At 41.9% G+C, this 24,599-nt stretch overlaps 1 protein-coding gene across 1 annotated transcript in view; it reads left to right on the plus strand.

Annotated features, from left to right (window-relative positions):
• ALS2 (alsin Rho guanine nucleotide exchange factor ALS2) overlaps positions 1-24,599 on the plus strand; it is a 187,198-nt gene that overhangs the window by 26,821 nt on the left and 135,778 nt on the right. Inside the window, 2 exon segments of the mRNA XM_030209038.1 lie at positions 18,124-18,292; positions 20,377-20,473. Coding sequence (XP_030064898.1) covers positions 18,124-18,292; positions 20,377-20,473 — 266 coding nt within the window.

Raw genomic sequence — 24,599 nt, forward strand, 5'->3', positions numbered from 1 at the left:
CAGACCTAGATGAAAGGTTGGGGAGAAAGAAAGGTGGCCAGGAAGGTGATAGTTTGGAGGAAGGGAGGAGAGGGGGGGTTTATGGGAGGGCTATCAATTTAACCTACTATACTTATGATTACAAAGTGCAAAAGGGGGGCTAGGGTAGATGTTATTTAGAAGCAATCCATGGCAGCTGACAAATTACTGTCCCAGAGAAGTGGCAGTTGTTACTGAGGGAGAGGGAGGTGTAGCATCTTAAAGCTTCAATGTGCTTCTTTCAGGAAATGTGCAACTTTTTCTCTCTCTTTTTTATTTTTTTTTTAGGGGCACAAGTTCTCTAGGTTTCTAAAGATCCTAATGGCCTCCAACACAAGAGAGAGAAAGAAGAATGTGGAGTGTGTGTGTGTGTGGGGGGGGGGGGGGAAGGAACCATGTTTGCCAAACACTTGCGCATTAAAATTGTGAATATTACAAAGGACCTGGGGTTAGGTTTCTTTTCATGCAAGCAGAAATTGAACACTAAAGTACAATTTAATGTGTGTACACCCCAAATCAAGGCCAAAGAGCCTTTATAAAGGAGATAGACTTGCTTTTGGAAAAATGTGGCTATGGAAAACTGGTGGGAGGTAGAGGCTTCAATTGGCACCTAACTTGGACAAATTTCATTACATTCACAGCAAAGAAGCTTTTTCTTTCCCCTACTCATAATGTAATATGGGGGTAGAAAATATTGTTTTTTTTTGTACCGGGGCTCCCAGAGGCTAGTGAGCAGAGGAAGGCTGCCAGGATGAAGCCTGCCAGTTGGGGGATTGTGGGGAGCAGTGCCGTCGTGCCCAGAGGTCTACAGGGCCTGTTTAAGTCGGTGGTAGCGGTCTGGGGAGGTCTGAAGCGCCGCAGAAGGTAGGAACCCCGGAGAGGCACTGCTGGAGGCAACGCCACCATTTCCTGAGGTCCGGGGACGGTTGGGCACGTCCTTGTCCATTTCAGAGCGGACCCGGAGTGTCCAAGGTGCACCGGGCGTTTTCTGTGTGGTCACGGCCCAGAGGGGGCCAGGGTGTCCTGGGAGTCTTCGGGCCCATTTTCGGTGCGCGGGTGCGCTAGCGGAGAAGAACTGGGACGTTCCGGAGGGTGAGTGCTGTGGTCCAGCGTCCAACCACGAACTTGCGGGGACGCGAGTAGTGGTGAGAGGCTATCGGGAGGGGGAGGACCAGCGTGCGGCCTAGCCTGGAGAGAGGGGCGTGGAAAAGGTCACAGGTGCGCGCACCAACGTCCATTTCGGAAGCTCCAGTAGGCCTCGATTTTTAAGCGGACTGGGCCGGAGTTCCAGCGATTTTTGGGGTTATTTTTTGTTTTGGCTCCGTTTCTGGAAAAAGACCCTCAGGACCGGATCCAGTGGTGGTCGTCGGGTGAGAGGAAATTCAGGAACAAGGTAAGGGGATTTTTTTTGGTTCTTTTTAAAATTGTGAAAGTTGGGATTTTGATTTTTTTTTTAAATATAGGGTTAAGGGAATTTGAATTTTGTTGGTGGATTTGGGGTTTGAGGATTTAATTAAATTTTTCTGGAGGGTTAAATTTAAGATTAAAATATTTTTAGTGGGAGTTTTGGTGAGGGGTCTAAATTGGGGTTTAAAGTTTAAATTTGACGCTGTAGGTAAAGGATGGGTTAATTTAATTTTTGATGTTTAGTTTAATTAATTTTGGGAGCTTTTAAGGGATTTAGGGGAGTTTATTATGGGGCGGACATTAAAAATGGTTATTTTTGAAAAGTAAAAACATGATTCCGAAGGGAATGAAGGGTTTAATTGTAGCTAACAGTTTGGGGTAAGTGTAAATTGTTTTTTAAAGAGAAATCCATATTCTCTATTATTTTCTATGGGAAAAGCTAAATAATAAATGGAGATTCAGTTGTGCTTGGCAGAATTCAGTAGGTTGACAGGAAAAAATGGAATTTTAAGAGTGTTGTTTGATTGGCTGAGGGACCACTGATGCTATGGTTCTGTTGGCTAGGCAACGATGATGCTGGCAGTTGGCAGAAGGAGCTGAATCCGAGGAAGAGAGAGGATGTGAGTTGATGCGTGCTAGTAATGATTGATGGTTAGAAGGAAATATATTCAGTAATAGAATTGAGAAATTGGTTGATGTAAAGGAGTGTGGGCTTTGAGAGTGAATATTTGAAGGTTGAGTGCTAATTCATCACTGAGTTTGGGAAAAAATATTCCAGGCCATTGGTGGGGTGGATGGAGGCTAAAGATTAACTAGGAGGTTCATTAGGAGTGGATGTGTTTAGAGTAGAGCACATTAGTATTGCTGAGCTAAATTCATGAAGCTGTAGTATGAAAGGAAGAGTGCCTAACAGGAGTATTACGGAAAAGAAGTGAAACAATAGAATGCAGTGTGAAAGTGAATGCTGAGGGGGGGTTGCTTGAGAAATAGGGTGAGTGGGTTCCTGTGAGTTCTGTTGCCGCTCCTTTTAGGATAGGGAATCAAAAACAGCATAGGTTTAAAAGAAGAGGGTACTTTATTTACATTTGGTTCCAGTTAACACATGACCACAGTCTTGATAGCTTAAAACTTAATGTCACAAAGTTGGAGGGCATTTTATAAGATAGGGAGAGAGGGTTTTGCCTCCATTTCAGTTTGTTTAGTAAGGTGTAGGAGGAAGAAGAAGAATTCTGGAAGACCGGACATCTGAAAAATCGTCTGGGCCCCCACACAAGCAAGTCAAGCTTCAGTCTTTGTTGACCACGAGAGAAATTAACAAACTTCCAGAGCTAAGTAAATTTGGAACAAAAATAAAAAGAAGAGAAAATACTTACCAGAATAATAAGCTGAGTCCTGAATCCATGAGGAGTGAGTAGAAAGTCCTGTGAAAACAAAAGTGTTACACAAAGAATCAAATTCTTTACATCTCAGAAAACATTTAAATTACTTAAAGACAACCAATGTTACAGTTTTGAAAGGGGTTTATGAGTAAGGGAAAGAAAAGAGACTACGTATCTGATGAAAGTTGATTGAAGTAATTGTTGAATTAGCTTGCTAAAAAACAAGGGAAACAAAATTAATAAGAATTGATACAATTTAACTTGTATGTAATCAAATATTGAAACAAGAAAAAAAACATTGTTACATTTATTGTCAGTTGTGTTTTAAGAGCCAGAGTGTTTCTGTGTTGTTTGAAAGTAACTTAGGAATTAAAACATTAAAATATTTCTTACTTATAAATCCTAAATTGTAAAGTTTCATCTCTTATCCTAAAATAAGGGAAAATCCTAAATTAGTTATTATTCCTCTCTTGCTCTCTGAGAACAAGAGACGAGGTTAGTGTTCTTTTGTCCCCTCTCCACTCCTGGGTACTGGGTTCCTGAAAGCCCGCCATGACTATTACCATCAGCTGAACCAGAACCTAGTGTTTACAGTACATACAAACCAGGCGTGGGGGAGGGGTAACAATAATACTTACTCATAAATTGGCTTAATATTCTTAACAAATCCTTTATGGAAGGTGCAGGGATTGGAGATTATGCCCTAATCTGGTGGAGTATATAGAGGAAGTTCCCCCCAGTAGAAGCTTGCACTTTTAGAGATTAAATGAGAGCCTGCTTCACCAGGAAGTCATTAGACATAGCTTGGAGAAGGATTTTGGGGAGTTCTTTAACATGAATAGAGGCATGGGTTGTTTGGGCAAGCCTCTTAAAGCTACAGAAAAAGAGTCCCTGAAACTTAGAGGAGGTAGCTGAGTTGGATAGGATAAACAAGGTGAACACATCTGGGGTCCAGGTGCAATTGCAGACTCTCTGTGTAGAGAAAATAAACCAGGAATACTTTGAACAAGAGAACCGAGTTAGTTGATTGCTAGTTAAAAAAGTTTTAAAAAGTGATTGAAGAATCAAATAATTTAGATTTGGGGAGAGGTTGGGAGAGTTTTCCATAAACTGGAGAAGATACAAACATAGTTTGTCAGTTTCTTTTTAGAATTGTATACTTCTGAAGGTAGGTTATTGACAAAAATAAGCATTATTTAGCTGCTACTCCATTGCAGAGTCTTCAGGGAACAGAGAGAGGAGCTGGAGGGGGAAATTTTCTCTAGAAGAGTTACATGAGCTATAATGAGACTCCACCCAGGTAAGGCACTGGGTCTAGATGGCTCATTCAGGTGGGAGGAATTGTTTAACTCAGTACTTAGGGGAGGAAACTTAGTGGAGTCAATGGCAGAGGCTGGCATTTCCTTGATAAACAAGTGAGGCAAGGTCATACTGGCCCATATCATTCCTCAATATAAATTGTAAAAAATATTATCCAAAACTTTGGCAAACTGTTTAAATAAGTATATAGCAGAAGTGGTTCATAAGGACCAATCAGGGTTTGTGCCAGGGCATCAAATGGGGTGACAATATACAGAGGCTATTAAATCTGACTTGAGAAGCTAAGAATAAAAAAGAACCAATTGGTGCTCTTAACAATTGATGCTGAAAAGTTTTAGAATGGAGTGGGCATTCATGTTTAAAACACTGCAGAAAATTTTGTAGTCTCGGTTAAAGTGTATAACTTCCAAGGGACAAAGTCGAGGTCAATGATAGGAATTCAGAGGCATTTCACCTGTTCTGCCTTACTCTCACCATTGGTTGGTGTGTCTTTGGATCCCCTTGCAGTTAGAATAAGGGAACTGGGAAGGATCATAGGGCTGTTTATAGGTGATGAAGATTTTAAGATCTCACGCTTCACTGATTTCATTTTCACAATTGCTCAACCAGAGTCTTCATTGCCTATAGTTATTAGAGAGCTGACAGTTTGGGAAACACTTGGGATTTAGAGATAACATGAGAAAAACGGAATCGCTGTGCATTTCAGCAACAGAATAAATGAAGAGGCTTGTCACAAGCTTCCCTTACAAATGACCCAGGCATAGTATACGATATATGTCTAAATGTTGTATTATATCAAGTCAACTATGGATCCCTTTTTAAAAAAATCAGTGACCTAGACAGGTGGGAGGATATTACCTCAAATTTGGTTAAGGAGGATGGCAAGTGTAAAAACGATGCTGTTCTATATTTGTACCAGACTGTTCCAGTGGCCATTTCAGATAGGTCTGCTGCAAAACATTTTTGCACATATATGAAGACACAGGCCCCTCAGGTACATAAGAACATAAGTGTTGCTATACTGGGACAGACCGAAGGTCATCAAGCCCAGCATCCTGTTTCCAACAGTGGCCAATCCAGGTTACAAGTTACCTGGCAAGGTCCCAAAACAGTACACTACATTTTATGCTGCTTATCCTAGAAATGAGCAGTGGATTTTCCCCAAGTCCATCTTAATAATGGCTTATGGACTTTTCTTTTAGGAAGCTATCCAAACCTTTTTTTAATTCCCACTAAGCTAATTCCTTTTACTACATTCTCTGGCAAAGAATTCCAGAGTTTAATCACACGTTGAGTGATGAAATATTTTTCCCTGATTTGTTTTAAATTTGCTACTTTGTAGCTTCATTGCGTTCCCCAAGTCCTAGTATTTTTGGAAAGAGTAAACAAGTGATTCACTTCTACCCATTCCACTCCACTCATTATTTTATAGACCTGTATCATATTACCCCTCAGCTGTCTTTTCTCCAAGCTGAAGAGCCCTAGCTGATTTAGCCTTTCCTCATAAGGAAGTTGTCCCACTCTCTATCCTTTTCGTCACCCTTCTCTGTACCTTTTCTAATTCCACTATTTCTTTTTTGAGATGCGATGACCAGAATTGCACACAGTATTTGAGGTGCAGTCGCACAATGGAGCGATACAAAGGCATTTATAACTTCCTCATTTTTCTTTCCATTCCTTTCCTAATAATACCTAACATTCTATTTGCTTTCTTAGCCACTGCCGCACATTGAGCAGAGGGTTTCAAGGTATCATCAACAATGACACCTAGATTCCTTTCCTGGTCGGTGGCTCCTAATGTGAAACCTTGCATCACGTAACTGTAGTTTGGGTTTCTCTTTCCCATGTGCATCACTTTGCACTTGCTCACATTAAATGTCATCTGCCATTTGGATGCCCAGTCTCCCAGTCTCGTAAGGTCCTCTTGTAACTTTTCACAATTCACTTGTGATTTGAGAACTTTGAATAACTTTTGTGTCATCAGCAAATTTAATTACCTCACTAGTTACACCCATCTGTAGATCATTTATAAATATGTTAAAAAGCAGCAGTCCCAGCACAGACCCCTGGGGAACTTCACTATCAACCCTTCTCCATTGAGAATACTGACCATTTAACCCTACTCTCTGTTTTCTATCTTTTAAACAGTTTTTAATCCACAATAGAGCAAGACAAGTTCTTTATTTGAGGAAGAGGGGTATGGTGGTTTCAAATTTGAAACAGTATTATTAAGCAGCTCAGTTGAGGGCAGTTGGTGAAAGTTCAGGCCAAAGCTATGGGTAAGAATTCTCGCAACATGATTCACAATAGAAGAAGGTGTGGAGGACGGCCTTAACCCTAGTCCCTGAAGAAAGTAATCTGAAACCCGCGGAGTCGGGCGTGCTCAGGGGAAGGCGGTTGGACATTTATGATTCAGCGAGGCTGCACAAAGAAAAAAGATAAGTGCATTGTGATAGGAATATTACGCCATTTAAGTTAATGATTTTTGGTGCTGGTTGAATCATTACAAACATTACAAAGTATTGTACTAGATTAATAGCACTTTTGTGGTTTTATGAACACAAAAAGCAAAAAATTAAAAAGAGTAACCCGATGAAAGAAGTGCTATACCACTAGACAGCAGTATAATTGACTACCAAAAAAGAGTGTGTAAAATCTGAGGGTACTCTGTAAAAACATACTATCATATTGAATTGCAGAAATATATGAAACATTGGAGTGTATTTTTTGAATAGTAGCAGTGATCCTGGTTCTAGTATTGGATGGGTAAGAATTCAGCAGGCTTTTATTTGGAGGGGGAGGGACACTTGGAGTTAAGATTTCAAACTTGAAGAGGAGGGGTGAGAGCTTCAGTTCCTTTATAGTATTTTCCCTTAGAATCTGGAGGAGCCTGGACAGCTCACTGATGGCTAGAAAGCATTTTTCTAAACTGTCTCACCTCTAGCCTCAGGTGTTTGACGCACCTAGGCTGGGGGTTTAGCTTATGTAGGTGGAGAGACCAGTCATTGGAAGTTACTGGATATGTCAGACACAATCTCCCTTCAAAGAAAGTTGTGGAGGGAATATTTCACAAGCAACTTATAAAGTTTGAAGGTTCCCTGTCTAAAAGGGAGTGAATTTGTTCAGCTGACATAGTGAAGGAGGTATGAAAGAAGGAAAGGCTGATGCTTCCTTATAAAACTGTCATGATGTTTGTGCTATAGGCTGGTTTCAAATCAGGGCTGGTATCTGAATTTGTATAGGGGGATGAGTTAGGTATATGGGTTGGTAGTTTGCATCTGGAGGGATGGGGGTATGGGAGGAGGAGTTCATTATTCTTGTCTCGTGTTTCTTGTATGTTAAAACTAAAAAAATAAAGTTAAAAAGTATTGAGTTCAATTTTGCAGAACCTAGTATTCTGCATGTCAGAGAAGCCAGGTTTTAAACAATTCCCACAATGTGATTGTGATTGAAAGATGTATAAGATGGACACACATGAGTTATGTCTCTTTTATGTATGGGGCCATTTCAAGTACAAAATTGTACTAAATGTGACTGAATGTTACTCAGAACTTGCAAGCAGAAAAGGTGGGGGTGGGAGGTTGGATACAGACAGAGTGGGCAACCCCAAAATTGGAGAAGCTGTTAATCATCAAAACATAAGAAATCCTCTCCCAAATACCCCTGCTTATCACACAACAGAAAAACTAGAGAGAGGCTCAGATTTCTAGAAAAATCATTCCAATGAAGAGTCAGTAAGAGAAACATCCCGGGCTTAAGTATAACCCTTCATTGGTGAGAAACTCCTTCCCCAGAGCCAGCAGGAAACCCTCTTGCGTGTCAGAAAGCCCTAATATGAAAAGGTACTCCACAATGTCGATGTCTCCTCCCATTCAGTTTGCTACCAGAACAGCGCAAATGAACTCTCAAATAGCAACTCTCCTCTTCACCATTGAAGTGGCACTGAACGATTGACACATCAGTGCCAAGGCAAAGGCAGCACTGTGCCTTTGATTGCAAGCAGCATAATGAGAAGGAGCCTGTGAGCAAATGCCCTAAGAAGCAGTAAAGGGAGAGATACTCAGCACACAAGAATGTTAGGGGCATGACAAATCTGTCCATTTGCCTTCACCACTAACCAGTTATTCTAGAGAGAAGGGCTTCAGATCACCTTTAGAGCCTCAACCTGTAATTAGAGAATTATAGAGGGCATTCTTAAAGGAGCACTATGAATTGGACAAGTTGAGGCATCCTTCACCAGCTCAGTACAGCCAGGAGCACAGGTATTCTCCAGAAGTTATATCTACTTCCTCAAGGTCTCTGAAATGTTCTACAGACAAAAGAATTTATTTGTACATGGATCTTGCATCAGATAGCTGGAATTTGGATATAAGTGTAGATCTCTGGTCAGCATACTATAGTGGCTCACCAAGTTTCCCTTCGGATCCATCCACATCACAGCCTGACAACGCATCTAAACCCAGATTACGACAGAAGATTGCTCAAGAGCTTTCCTTACCTATGTATGATAGACCTGACAAGGTTAGAATTTTGGGATTGTAAGCCCCAAAAGACATAGTACTGGTACCAAGATACCTCTTGAACAAAAGGAAAAATTCTTGTAAGAAAATGGTGACAAAATACAAGGTGCAGTCAGCGATGGGACATGACAAGCTTCAGTTACCACACCATTCAGTGGTGGTTGAATCAGCTCTTAAAAGGAATGAGAGTTCCAGAGTTTATTCTACAGCCTTCTCCCATTGGAAAAGTTCCAAGATTACTAAACATGTTGGACAAAAAAACTTTCCAGAATACCATGTTAATGCTAGAATAGCTGCCTATGAGCTTCAGATGATGCATTGTTTTATGCTATTTGGGAAAAGAAATCCATGCAATTACACGCTCCCCTTCTAAGGAAGCAAAACATTTTTCATTGTATGCAGGGAGGGGTAACTGCCATTAGGCTTAGCACCCGCTATAGTTTAGAAAAGTTGGATATTTCTTAAATCTCCTCCCCCCACACTTGTTCCTTCCATCTCCATTCATCTCTATGCCTAATTATCTCCCCACTCTCTTCAGTTGATATTCTTTCCTACTCCCCCTTCAACCCACTTCATAACACTGTCTTCCATCTCTATTAGTCTCAGTCTTGCCAATTCTCTCACCAGTTATCCTACACCATCCTTTCCTCATGCTCTTTCCCTAGTTTAATCCTTCAGTTTCTCTGTAGGCTTCTTTCTTGAACAGTTTTCTTTTGGAATGGTATGTGTCTGAGCCACACAGGTCCTTTTTCTAAAATCTGTCTGTGAAGACCTTAGAAATCCTCAGCTATTTGCGATTCATTATCAATTATTCCATATAGGCATTAGTCCCTGCTCAGACCCTAGAAGCATAGGAGGTTAGTTTCCAATTCGTGCATAACTTGGCACTAAAACAGAAGGTTACATGCTAAATCAGAGGTAATTGGCAGTTACGCGCATAATTGCACTTCGATGCCATTCTGTAAGGTAGTGCTTTAGTGCATAACTGCAAGGGGAGCATGCATGTGGATGGGGGTCACATAATTGCATGCAAAACTTATAGAATACTGTACGTTGCATGCTTAAGTGCCAAAATGTAGGCTATAGATATGGTGTAAGTGGGGCAACCTAAATTTAGGCATGTCATTTCTGATTTATGCTAGTATTTTATAACTGGTTTGGCATGCAAATTTGCCATTAGAGAATACTTTCTTGGTGCTCAGATTTTTGGTGCCTAATGTATAATTTTTAGGGTGTATTTATCCCTCCCAATATAGTGGTCAACCCACTAATACCTAGGAAGAAATGAATCACCCAAGGCTACATCAGTTTGCTCTTTATTAGATACCTCATCAAGTATTTGTACAATTGACAGATCAGTGATATCTCACTGGGAGTACAGAATATTGCTACATGAAATTACCTCTATAGCTGAGACTCCAAAGAATATACAAGCAACATGTACAACCAATTAGTTATGGGAATATAGTACCACAGCTACACATAGGTGTTCTCTGAGTCTGAGTCTCTAATGCCAAAGCCAATTAGTGGATATAAAAGACTCAAAGCTACTTATGAGAAAGCAATTGGATTACTTGCCAATTCAGGTACAATTGATTGGTTTCTCAGATGAGAGAGCAGCTCGGCTGGTTCAAAGGGTACCAGCTGTGGCTGTCTCTCTCCATTGAAATAGGAAGTACACTCATTTTTATATGTCCATTCAGGATACAGATAATATGACAGTAAGCACACCTTATTGGATCTATGTTTGTCATAGTTAACACTGATTGGCTATGGCAATGAGTTGATTAGTATTTACTGGAAAAGCTAACAATAGACTAGCTTTTAGCGTCCTTTATAGAATTGTACCCTGTGTGGCTCAAGCTCAGTGAAAGGCATGTAGTCCTCACTATCATAAGAAAAGACTAGGAAAGCTGAGACTTCAGTTTGAAGAAGAGATATATGAGGGGAAATATGATAGAACAGAGCTCGACAAACCTCAAACACAAGGTCACCATGGCAACATAAAATCGGATCCAGCACCTAGGTTTAGCTTCCTTAAGGTAAGGGCAGTTTGGTTGGCAGTCAGCATTAGTGGCAGGCTCCCCTTCCTCCTTCCTCTGTGCCACCTCCAGTGTGTGCATGCATACTCATCCTCCTCTACCCCAGTCCTCAGTTGGTTTTTTGAAGAGGCACTTTATTGATGACAATGCACGTACTTTCATTCCATTATTGATTTAGCTCGCATATATATAACAAATCTGCCATTGCCATCTCACTTGGCACAGGAAAGGCCTTCGGTATGGTTGAATGGCCACATCTCTTGAACACTCTCAAGTGGTTTGGTTGTGGTAGTGGTTTTCTTCAATGGATTCAGATTCTTAAAGATTACAAATTAATGAAAATCTCTCTGCACCAATCTGCTTATATAGAGGAACTCGGCAGGGTTGTCCCCTCTCCCCTTTACTTTTTTTTAAATTTATCTATTGATTTATATAATACAAAACAAGCAAACAATACTTGTCAAGAAATTAATCATTGGCTTCCATTTAACAAAAAAAAGGAAGGAAGGAAAAAAAAAACAAATTCAGGAAAATATTTACAGCCAGTTTACTAAAGTCCACAATAGTGAGATTCAAAATATTTAGATACTAGTAAAAAAGGCCCGTTTCTAGCTGAAATTAAACGGGCGCTAGCAAGGTTTTGCGCGGAGTGTGTATGTTTGAGAGAGTGTCTGTGAGAGTGACTGTGTGAGAGTGAGAATGTGCAAGTGTGTGTGTGACAGAGAGTGGGTGTGAGTGTGTCTGTGAGAGCGTGTGTGTATGTGAGAATGAGTGTGTGCGAGTGCGTATGTGAGAGAGTGAGTGTCCTTCCCTGTCCCCCCTGTCACGTGTCAGGAGTGGGGGGACTGTGGACAGTCATGAAGGCAGCCCCTACCAAAATAATGAAAGCAAGACCATTTGTATAATAATCACTGCATTCCAGAGAACAAAATGGAGCAAGTTCCCACATGCTATCTTTTGCTTTCTGTATTCAGTAGCTGACAGGCTTGCTAGACTTACCTAAGTGGCTGCAGCTGCAATACACTGAAAAGAAAGCAAGGAAACATATGAGACTTAGATACGGCCGTCCCCTTGTCCTCTGACGCTCCTCCCTTCTTCTATTTGACTTCCCTCTGATAGGTCCGTCATTTGTTGTGACGCTCCTCCCTTTTCCTGTTTCAGTTCCCTTTGATAGGTCAGAGCGGTGCAGCTGTGACACTCCTCCCTTCTCTGATAGGTCAGGGCGGGGCAGAGATGTAGTGTGCTTAAAAATGGTTACAGAGCTTCGAACATATGAACTGTTGAAGCGTCAGAGTGTGCTTTAGAACGTTGAGGGTGCTTTTTATGTGCAGATGGGGCGTGGCCTATGGCCCAGATGGGTGTGGCTGACACTGAGGGTGAGTAGTCCGAATAGCCTAGCCTACCAGGAGGACAGGAGTTCAGGACAGATGGAGTGAGCTTCAGAACGTCTGAGGGGGGATTTTATTTATATAGATGGATATTTAAGGTCACCATCAAAGAAATAATACTGTGTCAAGCGTTTCTATTTAAAACCCCCATATTTTAACAAGAGCTACAATACAACATCCCCCGTAATCCCTTTGGCAGCCAAAAAAGCAGAAAGTTGTGTAGGTTCATAAAATACATACTCATTTGACTGACATTTTACTACACATTTACAAGGGTATGTAAGGAAGAAAGTACCACCTAATTGGATTACACCTGGTCTCGTTAGCAAAAATCTCTGTGTTTTTGTGTTTCCTTTGTAAGATCAGGGAAGAGTTGAACCTTCAATCCGAGAAAGCTCTTCTCTCTATTTTGAAAAAAACAGTCTCATTAACCAGTTCTTATCTGGAGATAGAGCCACCATAGCTATCAATGTAGATGGAGTTATTGAATCGCTATCTGAGGCTTCTAATATCATCGAGATATCCATAGCTGGTTTATTCTGAGATATTTGGTTTTTTAAAGGTAAATAATTAATAAATTTGAGTAAAAGGAGGAATCATCTCTTCTGAAACTCCTAGTATCTCTTTAATATACTTCCGTAGCATTTCTCTGGGTAAAATCCCAAATTGTTTAGGAAAATTCAAGAATCTAATATTATTATTCCTTGTTACATTTTCCAAGAATTCTGTTCTCCTTCTAAGTGTTGTCAAATCCTTTATCATTGTTTCTCGATGTAAATGTAATTCTTTTAATTCTTTTTCCTTTTCTTTTTGCTGGTTCATTAAAGACTCTACCTTAACGTCAGTATCTTGTGTCCGTCGATCGAGCCTATTTATTTCTTGAGTAAATTTTTATTTGTGGGTTTAGAGATTTCCCCAAATCCACAATCAAAGTCCAGAGAGTATCAAGTGTAACCTCCTTAGGTTTTTCAAATATAGGAAAATTTACATCTTTTGCATCAGTTGAAGCGGTCTGTTGTATCCATGTTGCTACACAAGTTTCCGCTTGTTCTGGCCTGCTAGCAGCTGTTTCTTTTTCCCTCTGGTTGCCCTGATCTCCTAAAGGGCCTGCAGCTTTTGCGGATCTTTCTTGCTCCTCTATCCTTCCGGCCGCTCCACTCATCGGTGGGGATACCGAGGTTTCCTGCATCGACGTGCTAGCTCCAGAGGGTTGCGGAGGCGGAGCTCTTCCGCCGGGGCTGAGCGAAAGCTCCAACCCTAAGACCGCCGAAGTGTCTCCATTTCCACCCAGTCGGTCAAGCGGGTTCTCCCCTGATGGCACAGGTATCTGAACTCTCTGAAGGAAATTTTGTATGTTGGACTGAGTTTTATATACTAACAGTAGATGACGGCAGAAAAAGACCTGCACGATCCATCCAGTCTGCCCAACAAGATAACTCATATGTGCTCATTTTTGTGTATACCCTGTGTGTACCTGTGTTCTTCAGGGCACAGACCGTATAAGTCTGCCCAGCCCTATCCCCGCCTCCCAACCACCAGTCCCGCCTCCCACCACCGGCTCTGGCACAGAGACCGTACAAGTCTGCCCAGCACTATCCCTGCCCCCCAACCACCAGCCCCGCCTCCCGATCTTGACTAAGCTCCTGAGAATCCATTCCTTCTGCACAGGATTCCTTTATGCTTATCCCACGCATGTTTGAATTCCGTTACCGTTTTCATTTCCACCACCTCCCGCGGGAGAGCATTCCAAGCATCCACTACTCTCTCTGTGAAAAAATACTTCCTAACATTTTTCTTGAGTCTGCCCCCCTTCAATCTCATTTCATGTCCTCTCGTTCTACCACCTTCCCATCTCCGGAAAAGGTTCGTTTGCGGATTAATACCTTTCAAATATTTGAACGTCTGTATCATATCACCCCGCTTCTCCTTTCCTCCAGAGTATACATGTTTAGTTCAGAAAGTCTCTCCTCATACGTCTTGTAATGCAAATCCCATACCATTCTCATAGCTTTTCTTTGCACCGCTTCAATTCTTTTTACATCCTTAACAAGATACGGCCTCCAAAACTGAACACAATACTCCAGGTGGGGCCTCACCAACGACTTATACAGGGGCATCAACACCTCCTTTCTTCTGTTGGTCACACCTCTCTCTATACAGCCTAACAACCTTCTAGCTATGGCCACCGCCTTGTCACACTGTTTCGTCGCCTTCAAATCCTCAGATACTATCACCCCAAGATCCCTCTCTTCGTCCGTACCTATCAGACTCTCCCCGCCTAACACATACGTCTCCCATGGATTTCTATTCCCTAAGTGCATCACTTTGCATTTCTTTGCATTGAATTTTAATTGCCAAACTTTAGAACATTCTTCTAGCTTCCTCAGATCCTTTTTCATGTTTTCCACTCCCTCCCGGGTGTCCACTCTGTTACAGATCTTAGTATCATCCGCAAATAGGCAAACTTTACCTTCTAACTCTTTGGCAATGTCACTCACAGATATATTGAACAGAATCGGCCCCAGCACCAATCCCTGAGGCACTCCACTACTCGCCTTTTCCTCCGAGCGAATTCCATTCACCACCACCCTCTGGTGTCTGTCTGTCAACCAGTTCCTAATCCAGTTCACCACTTCGGGTCCTATCTTCAGCCCATCCAGTTTATTTACGAGCCTCCTGTGGGGAACCGTGTCAAAAGCTTTGCTGAAATCTAAGTAGATTGCGTCTATAGCTCGTCCCTGATTCAATTCTCCTGTCATCCAATCAAAGAACTCAATGAGATTCATTTGGCACGATTTCCCTTTGGTAAAACCATGTTGTCTCGGATCTTGCAACTTGTTGGCTTCCAGGAAATTCACTATCCTTTCCTTCAGCATCGCTTCCATACTTTTCCAATAACCGAAGTGAGTTTCCAGCTTCTTCCCTATCACCACTTTTGTGAAGAGGGACCACCTCCGCCGTTCTCCAATCCCTCGGAACCTCTCCCGTCTGCAAGGATATATTAAACAAATCTTTAAGAGGACCCGCCAAAACCTCTCTGAGCTCCCTCAATATCCTGGGGTGGATCCCGTCTGGTCCCATGGCTTTGTCCACCTTTTGCTTTTCAAGTTGTTGATACACACTTTCTACTGTGAACGGTGCTCTATCCACTTCATTCTCATTTGTACTATTTCCAGTTCATCGCGGTCCTTCTCCAGGATTTTCTTTTGTGAAAACAGAACAAAAGTATCTATTTAGCAAATTTGCTTTTTCTTTATCATTATCCACATAGCGGTTCGCAGTATCTTTTAGTCTCACAATTCCCTTTTTAGTCATTCTCCTTTCACTAATATACCTGAAGAAATTTTTGTCACCCCTCCTTACATTTCTAGCCATTTGTTCTTCCGCTTGTGCTTTTGCCAGTCGTATCTCTCTCTTGGCTTCTTTCAGTTTCATCCAGTATTCCTCCATGTGTTCCTTTTCTTGAGTTTTTCTGTATTTCTGGAACGCCAACTCTTTAGCCTTTATTTTCTCAACCACTTGCATGGAGAACCATATCGGTTTCCTTTTTCTCTTGCTTTTATTTACTTTCCTTACATAAAGGTTCGTGGCCCTAATATAACTTCTTTCAGCCTGGACCACTGTCCTTCCACTTCTCGTACTTCATCCCAGCCCATCATCTCCTTCCTCAGGTATTCCCCCATTTTACTAAAGTCAGCACGCTTGAAATCCAGGACTTTGAGTTTTGAGTGGCCGCTCTCCACTTTAGCTGTTATATCAAACCAAACCGTTTGATGGTCACTGCTGCCCAGGTGGGCACCCACTCGGATATTTGACATGCTATCCCCATTTGTGAGCACCAGATCCAGTGTTGCTCCCTCCCTCTTGGGTCCCATCACCATTTGTCTGAGCAAGACACTTTGGAAAGCATCCACGATCCCTCTACTTCTTTCCGATTCTGCAGACTGAACCTTCCAATCAACATCCGGCAGATTGAAATCTCCCAGCAACAGCACCTCTCTCTTGCTTCCCAACTTTTGAATATCTGCGATCAGGTCTTTATCTAATTCCTCCAATTGTGTCGGAGGTCTGTAGACAACACCCATGTGGACAGAGGTTCTATCATCTCTTTTTAAGGTGATCCATATCGCTTCTTCCTTTCCCCAGGTACCTGTCATTTCAGTTGCTGTGATATCATTCCTCACATACAGAGCTACTCCTCCACCTTTACGACCCTCTCTATCCTTCCTAAATAGATTATAGCCTGGTATGTTTGCATCCCATTCATGGATGTTTGCATCCCATTCATGGATGCAATAGGCATGATAGACATCTTTATAGCCTCTAGGTTGCCCCGCAAAGGGGCAACTGAGGAGTACAGGCGGCCCCTTCTTTTCGGCATCATAAAACAATCTCAGAGCGTCCTCAGAAGCGTCTGACATAGACAGCAGTCCTCCCCTTTACTTTTTAACAGTGCTTTAGAAACTTTGTCCCATTCTTCAAGATTAAAAATTAACAAATCTCTCTCTGCGCCAATCCGCTTATATAGAGGAACTCAGCAGGGTTTTCTCCTCTCCCCTTTACTTTAGCCATTCTTTCTTCTCCTTTTGATCTTGGTTAATCTTCTGGCAACTCACAGTTTAAGACTCTAGCATATGCAAATGACCTCATTTTCCTTACCCAACCCTCTTCTTCAGTCCCAAAGTTATTACAGTTGTTTTCTCATTTCTTTTCTTTTGCAGGATATCGCATCAATTGGGACAAGTCCGAAGTCATGCCCCTCAACACAAATCGAAATTGGTTCCTCCAAAGTGAAGTGGTCCTCCACACACTTAAAATATTTAGGAGTTCTTTTTCATAAGAACCATGAACATCTCATGAACATTAACCTGAATGCCTTTACGGCAAAAATTGACAAAATAATTAATCAGTGGCCCCCCCAATGTCTCTTTCTTGGTGGGGCCACCTAGAGGCTATAAAGATGTCTATCATGCCTATTGCTAATTACTATCTTAGCATGTTACCTAAACTTGCCCCTCCATCTTAACACAAAAAGATTTGATTCTATTATTTATGGCGTAATAAACCTGCTCGGATCTTCTTAAAAACGCTGAAAACCTCTAAGGCTGATGGTGGGATTCGTTTCCCAGACTTTATTTCATATTACGTTGCTGCTGTCCTTTGCAATGGGGCCATTTAGATGACCCAGTCTTCCAATTCTCCTGATTGTCTTGTCATGGTTTAAAATAGAATCTGATCTGGTTACTCGTATACCCTTAGCACAGCTTCCCTATGATCCTAAGCATTATATTTCACCCCAGTCTAATGTCATTACCTTTATCCTTCAAGCTATACATATACTCGAGTTAACGTTTGCCAAAAATATATGGTTTTCTTTATCCATGCCTTTATGGTGTAATGCTGATATTCTAATTGGACATAAAACGGTTAATTGGAACATTTGGTTTGCTTCGGGCATCTGCACATCATAGAAAGTAACTATTTTAAATTTCTCACAATTAATGAATAAATATAATTTATGTAGTTCAGAGTTTTGCCATTGGTGTCAACTTTGTTATTATATAACCTCCACTTTTCATCCACTTTTTTCTCTCACTCAATCCTCAGACTTGCTTAAGGTCTGCAAAATTGGCATTGCACAAGGTATACAACTACACTTTATCGTGTTAAACCCTGGTTTTCTCAGAGGGCAAGACTACTTCTGGGAAATGGAGAAGAAAAAATACTCAGTTCTGATGATATAAAGTATATTAATGTTATAAAAAAACATGCATGTTTATTATAGTTGGCCTAATTTCAGAAGCAAAATTATTCAGTTAGGTTTATGCTAAGATTTAAGTTTTTCATTCTTATACAGCATTTGATTATAATGTGGTGGTTAGAGGTATGTTTTCTGTGTTGTCTCCTTACAAAAACATGGCACGTCAATACCTCATCTCTAGTTTTAAGTTTTTGCAATATATTAAAAAAAAAACTTCTAAACTGACTTTGCTTCTAGTTTACCCTTGGTTCTCACAAGAGAGAAATAATACCAACTGTTCCCTTTTAGTTTCTCCCAGGTTACTGAGGAAGGTAGGGCGAGCAAGAATGAGGACAGTGGCTCTAACACCCACAAACAGCGGTGAGGCAGATGCTCTGCTTCCCTCCCTGAAGACTGAAGTCTGGAGTTGGGGGAGGGGCAAGGAAGGACAGCTGGGGCATGGAGATGTGCTACATAGGTGAGAGATCTTTATATAGTATTTTGTTTTCTCTAGCACATGTTAGTGTGATTTGCTGATCGGAGCCATTCTTTGACTTTAGTTCATTTTTTGCACCTTTTAACAAATCAGAGAATGATGAGCGGGACAAATTGCAGGAATGTATGAAAATAAATGAATGGTTAGAAGAGAACTGCTTTAAGGGTTAATGCAGATAAAACAGAAGTTTTATGAGTGGGTTTAGAGTCTAATAATTTAAAAAGCAATATCTCTCGTTTTAACCTGAGAGATTCCAGTGACGACATTGGAAGTACTGGTATCAAATTTACACTGAACTCACAGATAGCGGCAGTAACAAATAAGGTATGAGTCAAGTTGAAATTAGCACAACAATTGAGTGTTTCTTTGTGTTCCCAACATTTCAAAACAGTAGTCAAGCTGGCTGCGCTTAGTTATCTGGTCTACTGTAATGCTGTTTACTTCAGTTTGCCTAAGCTGTAAAAACAGCACATAAAAAATTTGTCTGCAAAAGTGGTCAGTTATGGTAGCAAGTATGAAAGGGTAACACCATTAAAATATACAGTGCATTGGTTACTGTTGGAGGCAAGAATCATATTTAAAATCCCTATCTCATGCATTTCTTAAAAAAAAAAAAAGTGTTAAATCCTGATAAATAAAATTTAGGGCTATACATGATATAGGGCCAAATTAATTGTATGAAAAATGAAGGTGTAGGTCTCCACTAGAACACTTTGATCAAATAGATCATTGAATTTGACTTTTCCCTCTATGAGGACACAGGCTAGTTATTTTTCAGGGCTATGCTTGGATATTGGGAAAAAACTGCTGGATGTTCTAAAGCATACGGGGGACTATAAAACTATAAAATATAGCTAAACACATGGGGGCCTGTTTATTAAGCCACGCTGTAGGAGCGCTAACAATAGAGACACCCATTATATTCCTATGGATGTCTCTAGCATTAGCGCGGCTTAGTATACAGGGCCCATGGCTTTTTAATGAGTATTTTAAAATATATTAGGTATGCCACTGACTCTTAAGTCTAGAGTGGAGGAGTGGCCTAGTGGTTAGGGTGGTGAACTTTGGTCCTGGGGAACTGAGGAACTGAGTTCGATTCCCGGCCCAGGCAGCTCCTTGTGACTCTGGGCAAGTCACTTAACCCTCCATTGCCTGCCGCATTGAGCCTGCCATGAGTGGGAAAGCGCGGGGTACAAATGAAATGAAAATAAATAAAATTAGAGTCTTAGGGCCTGTTTTATCAAACTACACTAGCAGTCCCTAGTGCAGCAATGCTGACAAAGTCTGTTCACTTTGAATGGGCTTTGTCGGCGTTGCCGGGTGGGAACCGCTATTGCGGCTTGACAAAAGAGGTCCTTAGTGAGATATGATTTCATGTTATTGACCCGAATCTGTAAGTTACGATGGATACTGGTAGGCAGTGTTGGATCAGTTTTAAGGGAAAGTTGATTTTTAAATTGTACTTTTAGTAAATTATGACCATCTATTTTATACATTTTAAGGAAAGTAGATGGATTTTGGAGAATGTATCTATTGTGACCTGCTTTTCTGTAATTCTCTCTGAATAGTTCATAGTAACTGAAAGAAGGGAACTCTTTAAGTCTAGATTATTAAATTTGATAGCAAAATACACTTGAGTTGAACAAAATTATGACAAAAAGAACCTGCCTGCTTTGTCCACAGTAAACTAACAATTTGTTTCAGAGAAAAAATCACCTAAAAATATAGCAAAAAGGGAAGATTAAGGGCAAAAGAAATATACTATGCTTTGGTGATCCAGTTTTCTGTCTGTAGCAAGCATTTGGACAGGTAAATAGCCCCTTCTTTAATTTTTTTCTTTTTCTAAAACTAAGATGGTGGAAGTAATGAACTTTGAAAAAATATTCTTTCCAAATACGAGTCTTGTGCATAATTGTGATTTCCAAAAGCATGAAAATGCTTCCAAGTTTGGATGCATGTCATTTTTTTATTTATTTTAATTTTTTGCTTCCAGAAATTTTAAAAACTTACTGTGATCCCGTCAGGTGTCTCCAATTTAGACAAACCTATTTTTCCTTGACATGCAGGCTTCAGCCTTTATGTGTGAGATGTCTGGATGGAAAGGAGGTGATTCAGCTAGCAGCGGGCGGTCTACATTCCCTGGCACTTACTGCAAAGTCCCAGGTAAGGGGGTAATGCTTTTTCCCTGTCTCCTCTCCAGGCCAGTAATTGACAGCTCATCTTCATTATATACTTTGGGTCACCATCCTAGAAAAGGAACTATCAGTCATATCATAACAGGACAAAGAGCAAGGCTTTTAAAATGTATTTGATGAAAATGTCTTTTAGACAAGGAATAAATACTCCTGGGAATTCTGCAGCAGAATAAAGGCATTGTGGATTCCATTTATGCCTTTATTGGGAATTCAGTGATTTTTCCCACTTCTTTCTTGCTGGCCAAGTCATGAGCTAAGGGGGTCTATTTTATATGGGACTTCGAGCATACAAAGTATTTGACATACTCATTAGGCTCTTATAAAAGTTCCTAGAACAATTATGCACATAAAAAAAACTAGCAGATATGTGCCTATTCTTTCCAACTCATACAGTTAAATCATATGAATAATACTCTTCCTGGTGTAGTTGTATAAAAACAATAAAAAAAGGAATCCAATTATCATATAACTATTAGAATGCTTCAAAATGCAAATGATAAGTATGTAGAAAACACAAAAATCTTTGAAAAATAGGAAGGAAAAGACCTCATAAAGACCACTTTCTTGTATTTACCACACAAAGTAATCGGTCAAAATCATTGGTCTACAAAAACCTCCCTCAAAAGATGGTAGATCCAAAATCATCAAAACTTTTAATTACTCTTTATGGTACCTCCCCAACTAGAAAAACTTTTTTTGTAAACATTTTATGTGCTTTAAGGCGCACAGTTGAATCACAACAAAACTTTTGGATCCAAGATGGCGATTAGACCTGTGGTAGCTACACAAAGCTCCTGAACACCAGAGTGTGGGTTTTGGTTGGAATTCCCCGGTGTTTAACATGGGGAAAAGGAAAGGAAAACCGAGGTTGCTAACCTCCTCGAGTCCCACGGAGACCCTATCCGTCTGCCAGACCACCCTGGAGAGTTTTGGAGTTCGGAGGCTGGGAGCGCCGGAAACCGCTTTGACAGAATCCGCAGTGTTGGAAGCAGACTGTACCGTAGAGGGGGTTTCACTCAGCCCTCCCTTCAACACAGCTCCTCCAATACCGGGCGATGGAATCGTGCCGACAGGGTTTCAGCGTCTTGGGGTGCCCAATAATGGTCAGGCTTCCACCGCTGAGAGAGGAGGACCCGCGGCTACACAGACCCTGAGAGAAGAATCTTCAGTGGAGAATCGGGCAATTCAGCTTGCTTCTCCTCCTATCCAGGATTCAACCACCAGAAGTAATGGAGAATTGAGAAGACCATCTGTGGTAACGTTAGAACTTTTATGGGATGTGATGCAGGGTTTAAATACTTCCCTCCTTCAGTTATCTAATACCTTTAAAGGAGAGATTGTGGACTTGAAGCAAAATTTTCACGTTTTGTGAGATAAAGTTGAAAACTATTCCCAAAGAACTGAATCAATAATAGAAGGGGAGATAACCAGCCTACAAAGATTATCCTCATTAGCAATCAAGGATAGAGAGGTACAAGTTCGTAAGTTGGAGTACTTGGCGAGCCAAGGAAGGAAAAACAATTTAAGATTTTTAAATTTTCCTAAGTCACCACTCATTTTAGCTCCTGATTTGCTAAGGAAATATTTTGGTTAAATATTGGGAATACCGACTGAAGAGGTACCCACAGTGGTGTGCTGGTAAATGTTTAACAACAGGCTCTCTCCCCGGTCCACCTCTGCGCCCCCCCCCCCCCCCCCCCCCCCAAATTGCAGAGCTGGCTATAGCCAGGGAGAGAGCCTGGGGTGGGGGGGGGGGGGCGGCAATGCATTACTCTCTCCAGGAAAAAAAAAATTAAATGCTCCCAGGTTCCAAACTAATTCATGTTTAATGTGGGATAAAATGCCATAAATAAGTAAATAAATATAAACTTTTAACGTTGAGAACCTGATTCTCATAACATGATGTCTGTTTTAGAAGCCCTTTACCAGGAAAAAAAATAATCTCTGCAGTATACCCAAAATGACACAAACCAAATTAGCATACAGACCAGCAATTAGGAAAACAGACAGTCTTGCCAACTCTGAAAAACAATGTGTTATCAAAATCTCAGAACCTAACAAACACATCCCTATTCAGACACTTTGTCTTGCAGTCATACATGCAGAACAGAGATAGCCCCTATTCAAATTCTTCAAAAATTAACCTGAAATCCTAAGAAGCACAATACCAGAAAAACAGAAAGAAACATGTTGCTATACACTGCAAAATATGATAGCAGATGTAAATTCTCAAAGTGGACATATTCCAAACACTAAAATGAAAATAATAATAATTTTTTTCTACCTTTCTTGTCTGGTGACTTTGTTTTTCTCATCATGCTGGCACAGTATTCAGCTGCTCTCTATCTGTTCCCTTGACGAAGAGGACAGTACAAATAAAAAAGTAGCACATATGAATTTATCTTCTTGGGCAGACTGGATGGACCGTGCAGGTCTTTTTCTGCCATCATCTACTATGTTGACTCCGTTTCCAGGGCTTCCTTTCCATTTATTTCTTTTCTTTCCTCCTTTCTTCTTCATTTCTGGTCCTCCACAGACTTGACTATCCAGTGGATCCAGCTTCTTCTTATTTTCTCCATCCATGTGCAGTTTTTCTCCCTTTTCCCTCATCTCATCTCCTTCCTCTCTCTTCCCTCCATGTCCAGCATTACTTCTCTCTCCCTTCCCTCTCCTCCATCCATGTCCAGCATTTCTTCTCTCTCCCTTCCCTCCATGTCCAGCATTTCTTCTCTCTCCCTTCCTTCTCCTCCATCCATGTCCAGCATTTCTTCTCTCTCTCCCTTCCCCTCCATCCATGTGCATCTCCTTCCCTTCCCTCCATCCATGTCCTGAAACTATCCTCTCCCCTGCCCTCCCCTCCATCCTCCCATGTCCAGCAACTCTCCGCCCTCCCCTCCGTCCAACCATGTCCAGCAACCCTCTGCCCTCCCCTCCATCCACCCATGTCCAGCAACTGTCTTCTCCCCTGCCCTCCACTTCATCCACCCATATCCAGCAACTGTCTTCTCCCCTGCCCTCCACTTCATCCACCCATATCCACCAACTGTCCTCTTCCCTGTCTTCCCCTCCATCCACCCATGTCCAGCAACTGTCCTCTCCCCTGCCCTCCATCCATCCATCCATATCCAGCGATTCTCTTCTCTCCCCTGTCCCCCCTCCAGCCATCCATCCATATCCAGCGATTCTCTTCTCTCCCCTGCCCCCCCTCCAGCCATCCATCCATATCCAGTGATTCTCTTCTCTCCCCTCCCTCCCTCCCCCTCCAGCCATCCATCCATGTCCAGCGATTCTCTTCTCTCCCCTGCCCCCCCTCCAGCCAGCCATCCATATCCAGCGATTCTCTTCTCTCCCCTGCCCCCCCCCTCCAGCCAGCCATCCATATCCAGCGATTCTCTTCTCTCCCCTGCCCCCCCCCTCCAGCCAGCCATCCATATCCAGCGATTCTCTTCTCTCCCCTGCCCCCCCCCTCCAGCCAGCCATCCATATCCAGCGATTCTCTTCTCTCCCGGGGCCCTGCCTTCCCATCCATATCCATCGATGGCTTCGATGCTCCTCTCTCCCCTGCCCTCCTGCTCCAGTGTCCACCTGCCCGCCCTCTTCTCCCCCAACATCCCTCTTTTTGCTCCTGCCGTCCTGGGGGGGGGGGGTTAAATAGTTGATTTACCTCTGTTGCAGCACCCCCAGTGAAAGCCTGTCTCTAGTCTGCCCTTCGTTTCCTGTCAGTGTCCCACCCTCGCAGAAAGAGGAAATGACGTCAGAAGAAGGCGGGACACTGACAGGAATGAAGGGAAAACTAGAGACAGGCTTTAACTGCGGCTGCTGCGACGGAGGTAAATCAACGATTTAAACCCCCCCAGAGCGGCGGGAGGTGAGATAAGCATGGCTTGTGGCGTCCTCCTGCCATGCTTATCTCACTTACCGCCGGGTTGCACCGCCCCTGGGAGCTGGCTCGCCTGCCAGAACAACCAGCTTGCAAGAGCTTTAAAAATTTAACAACCAGCTCGTGCAAGCCGGTGCGAGCCGGCTCCAGCACTCCACTGGGTATCCACCCATAGTCAGGACCCAATATGTCACGGGAACTTCTAAATCTACTA

Source organism: Microcaecilia unicolor, chromosome 7, assembly GCF_901765095.1.
Source record: "Microcaecilia unicolor chromosome 7, aMicUni1.1, whole genome shotgun sequence".
NCBI lineage: Eukaryota > Metazoa > Chordata > Amphibia > Gymnophiona > Siphonopidae > Microcaecilia > Microcaecilia unicolor.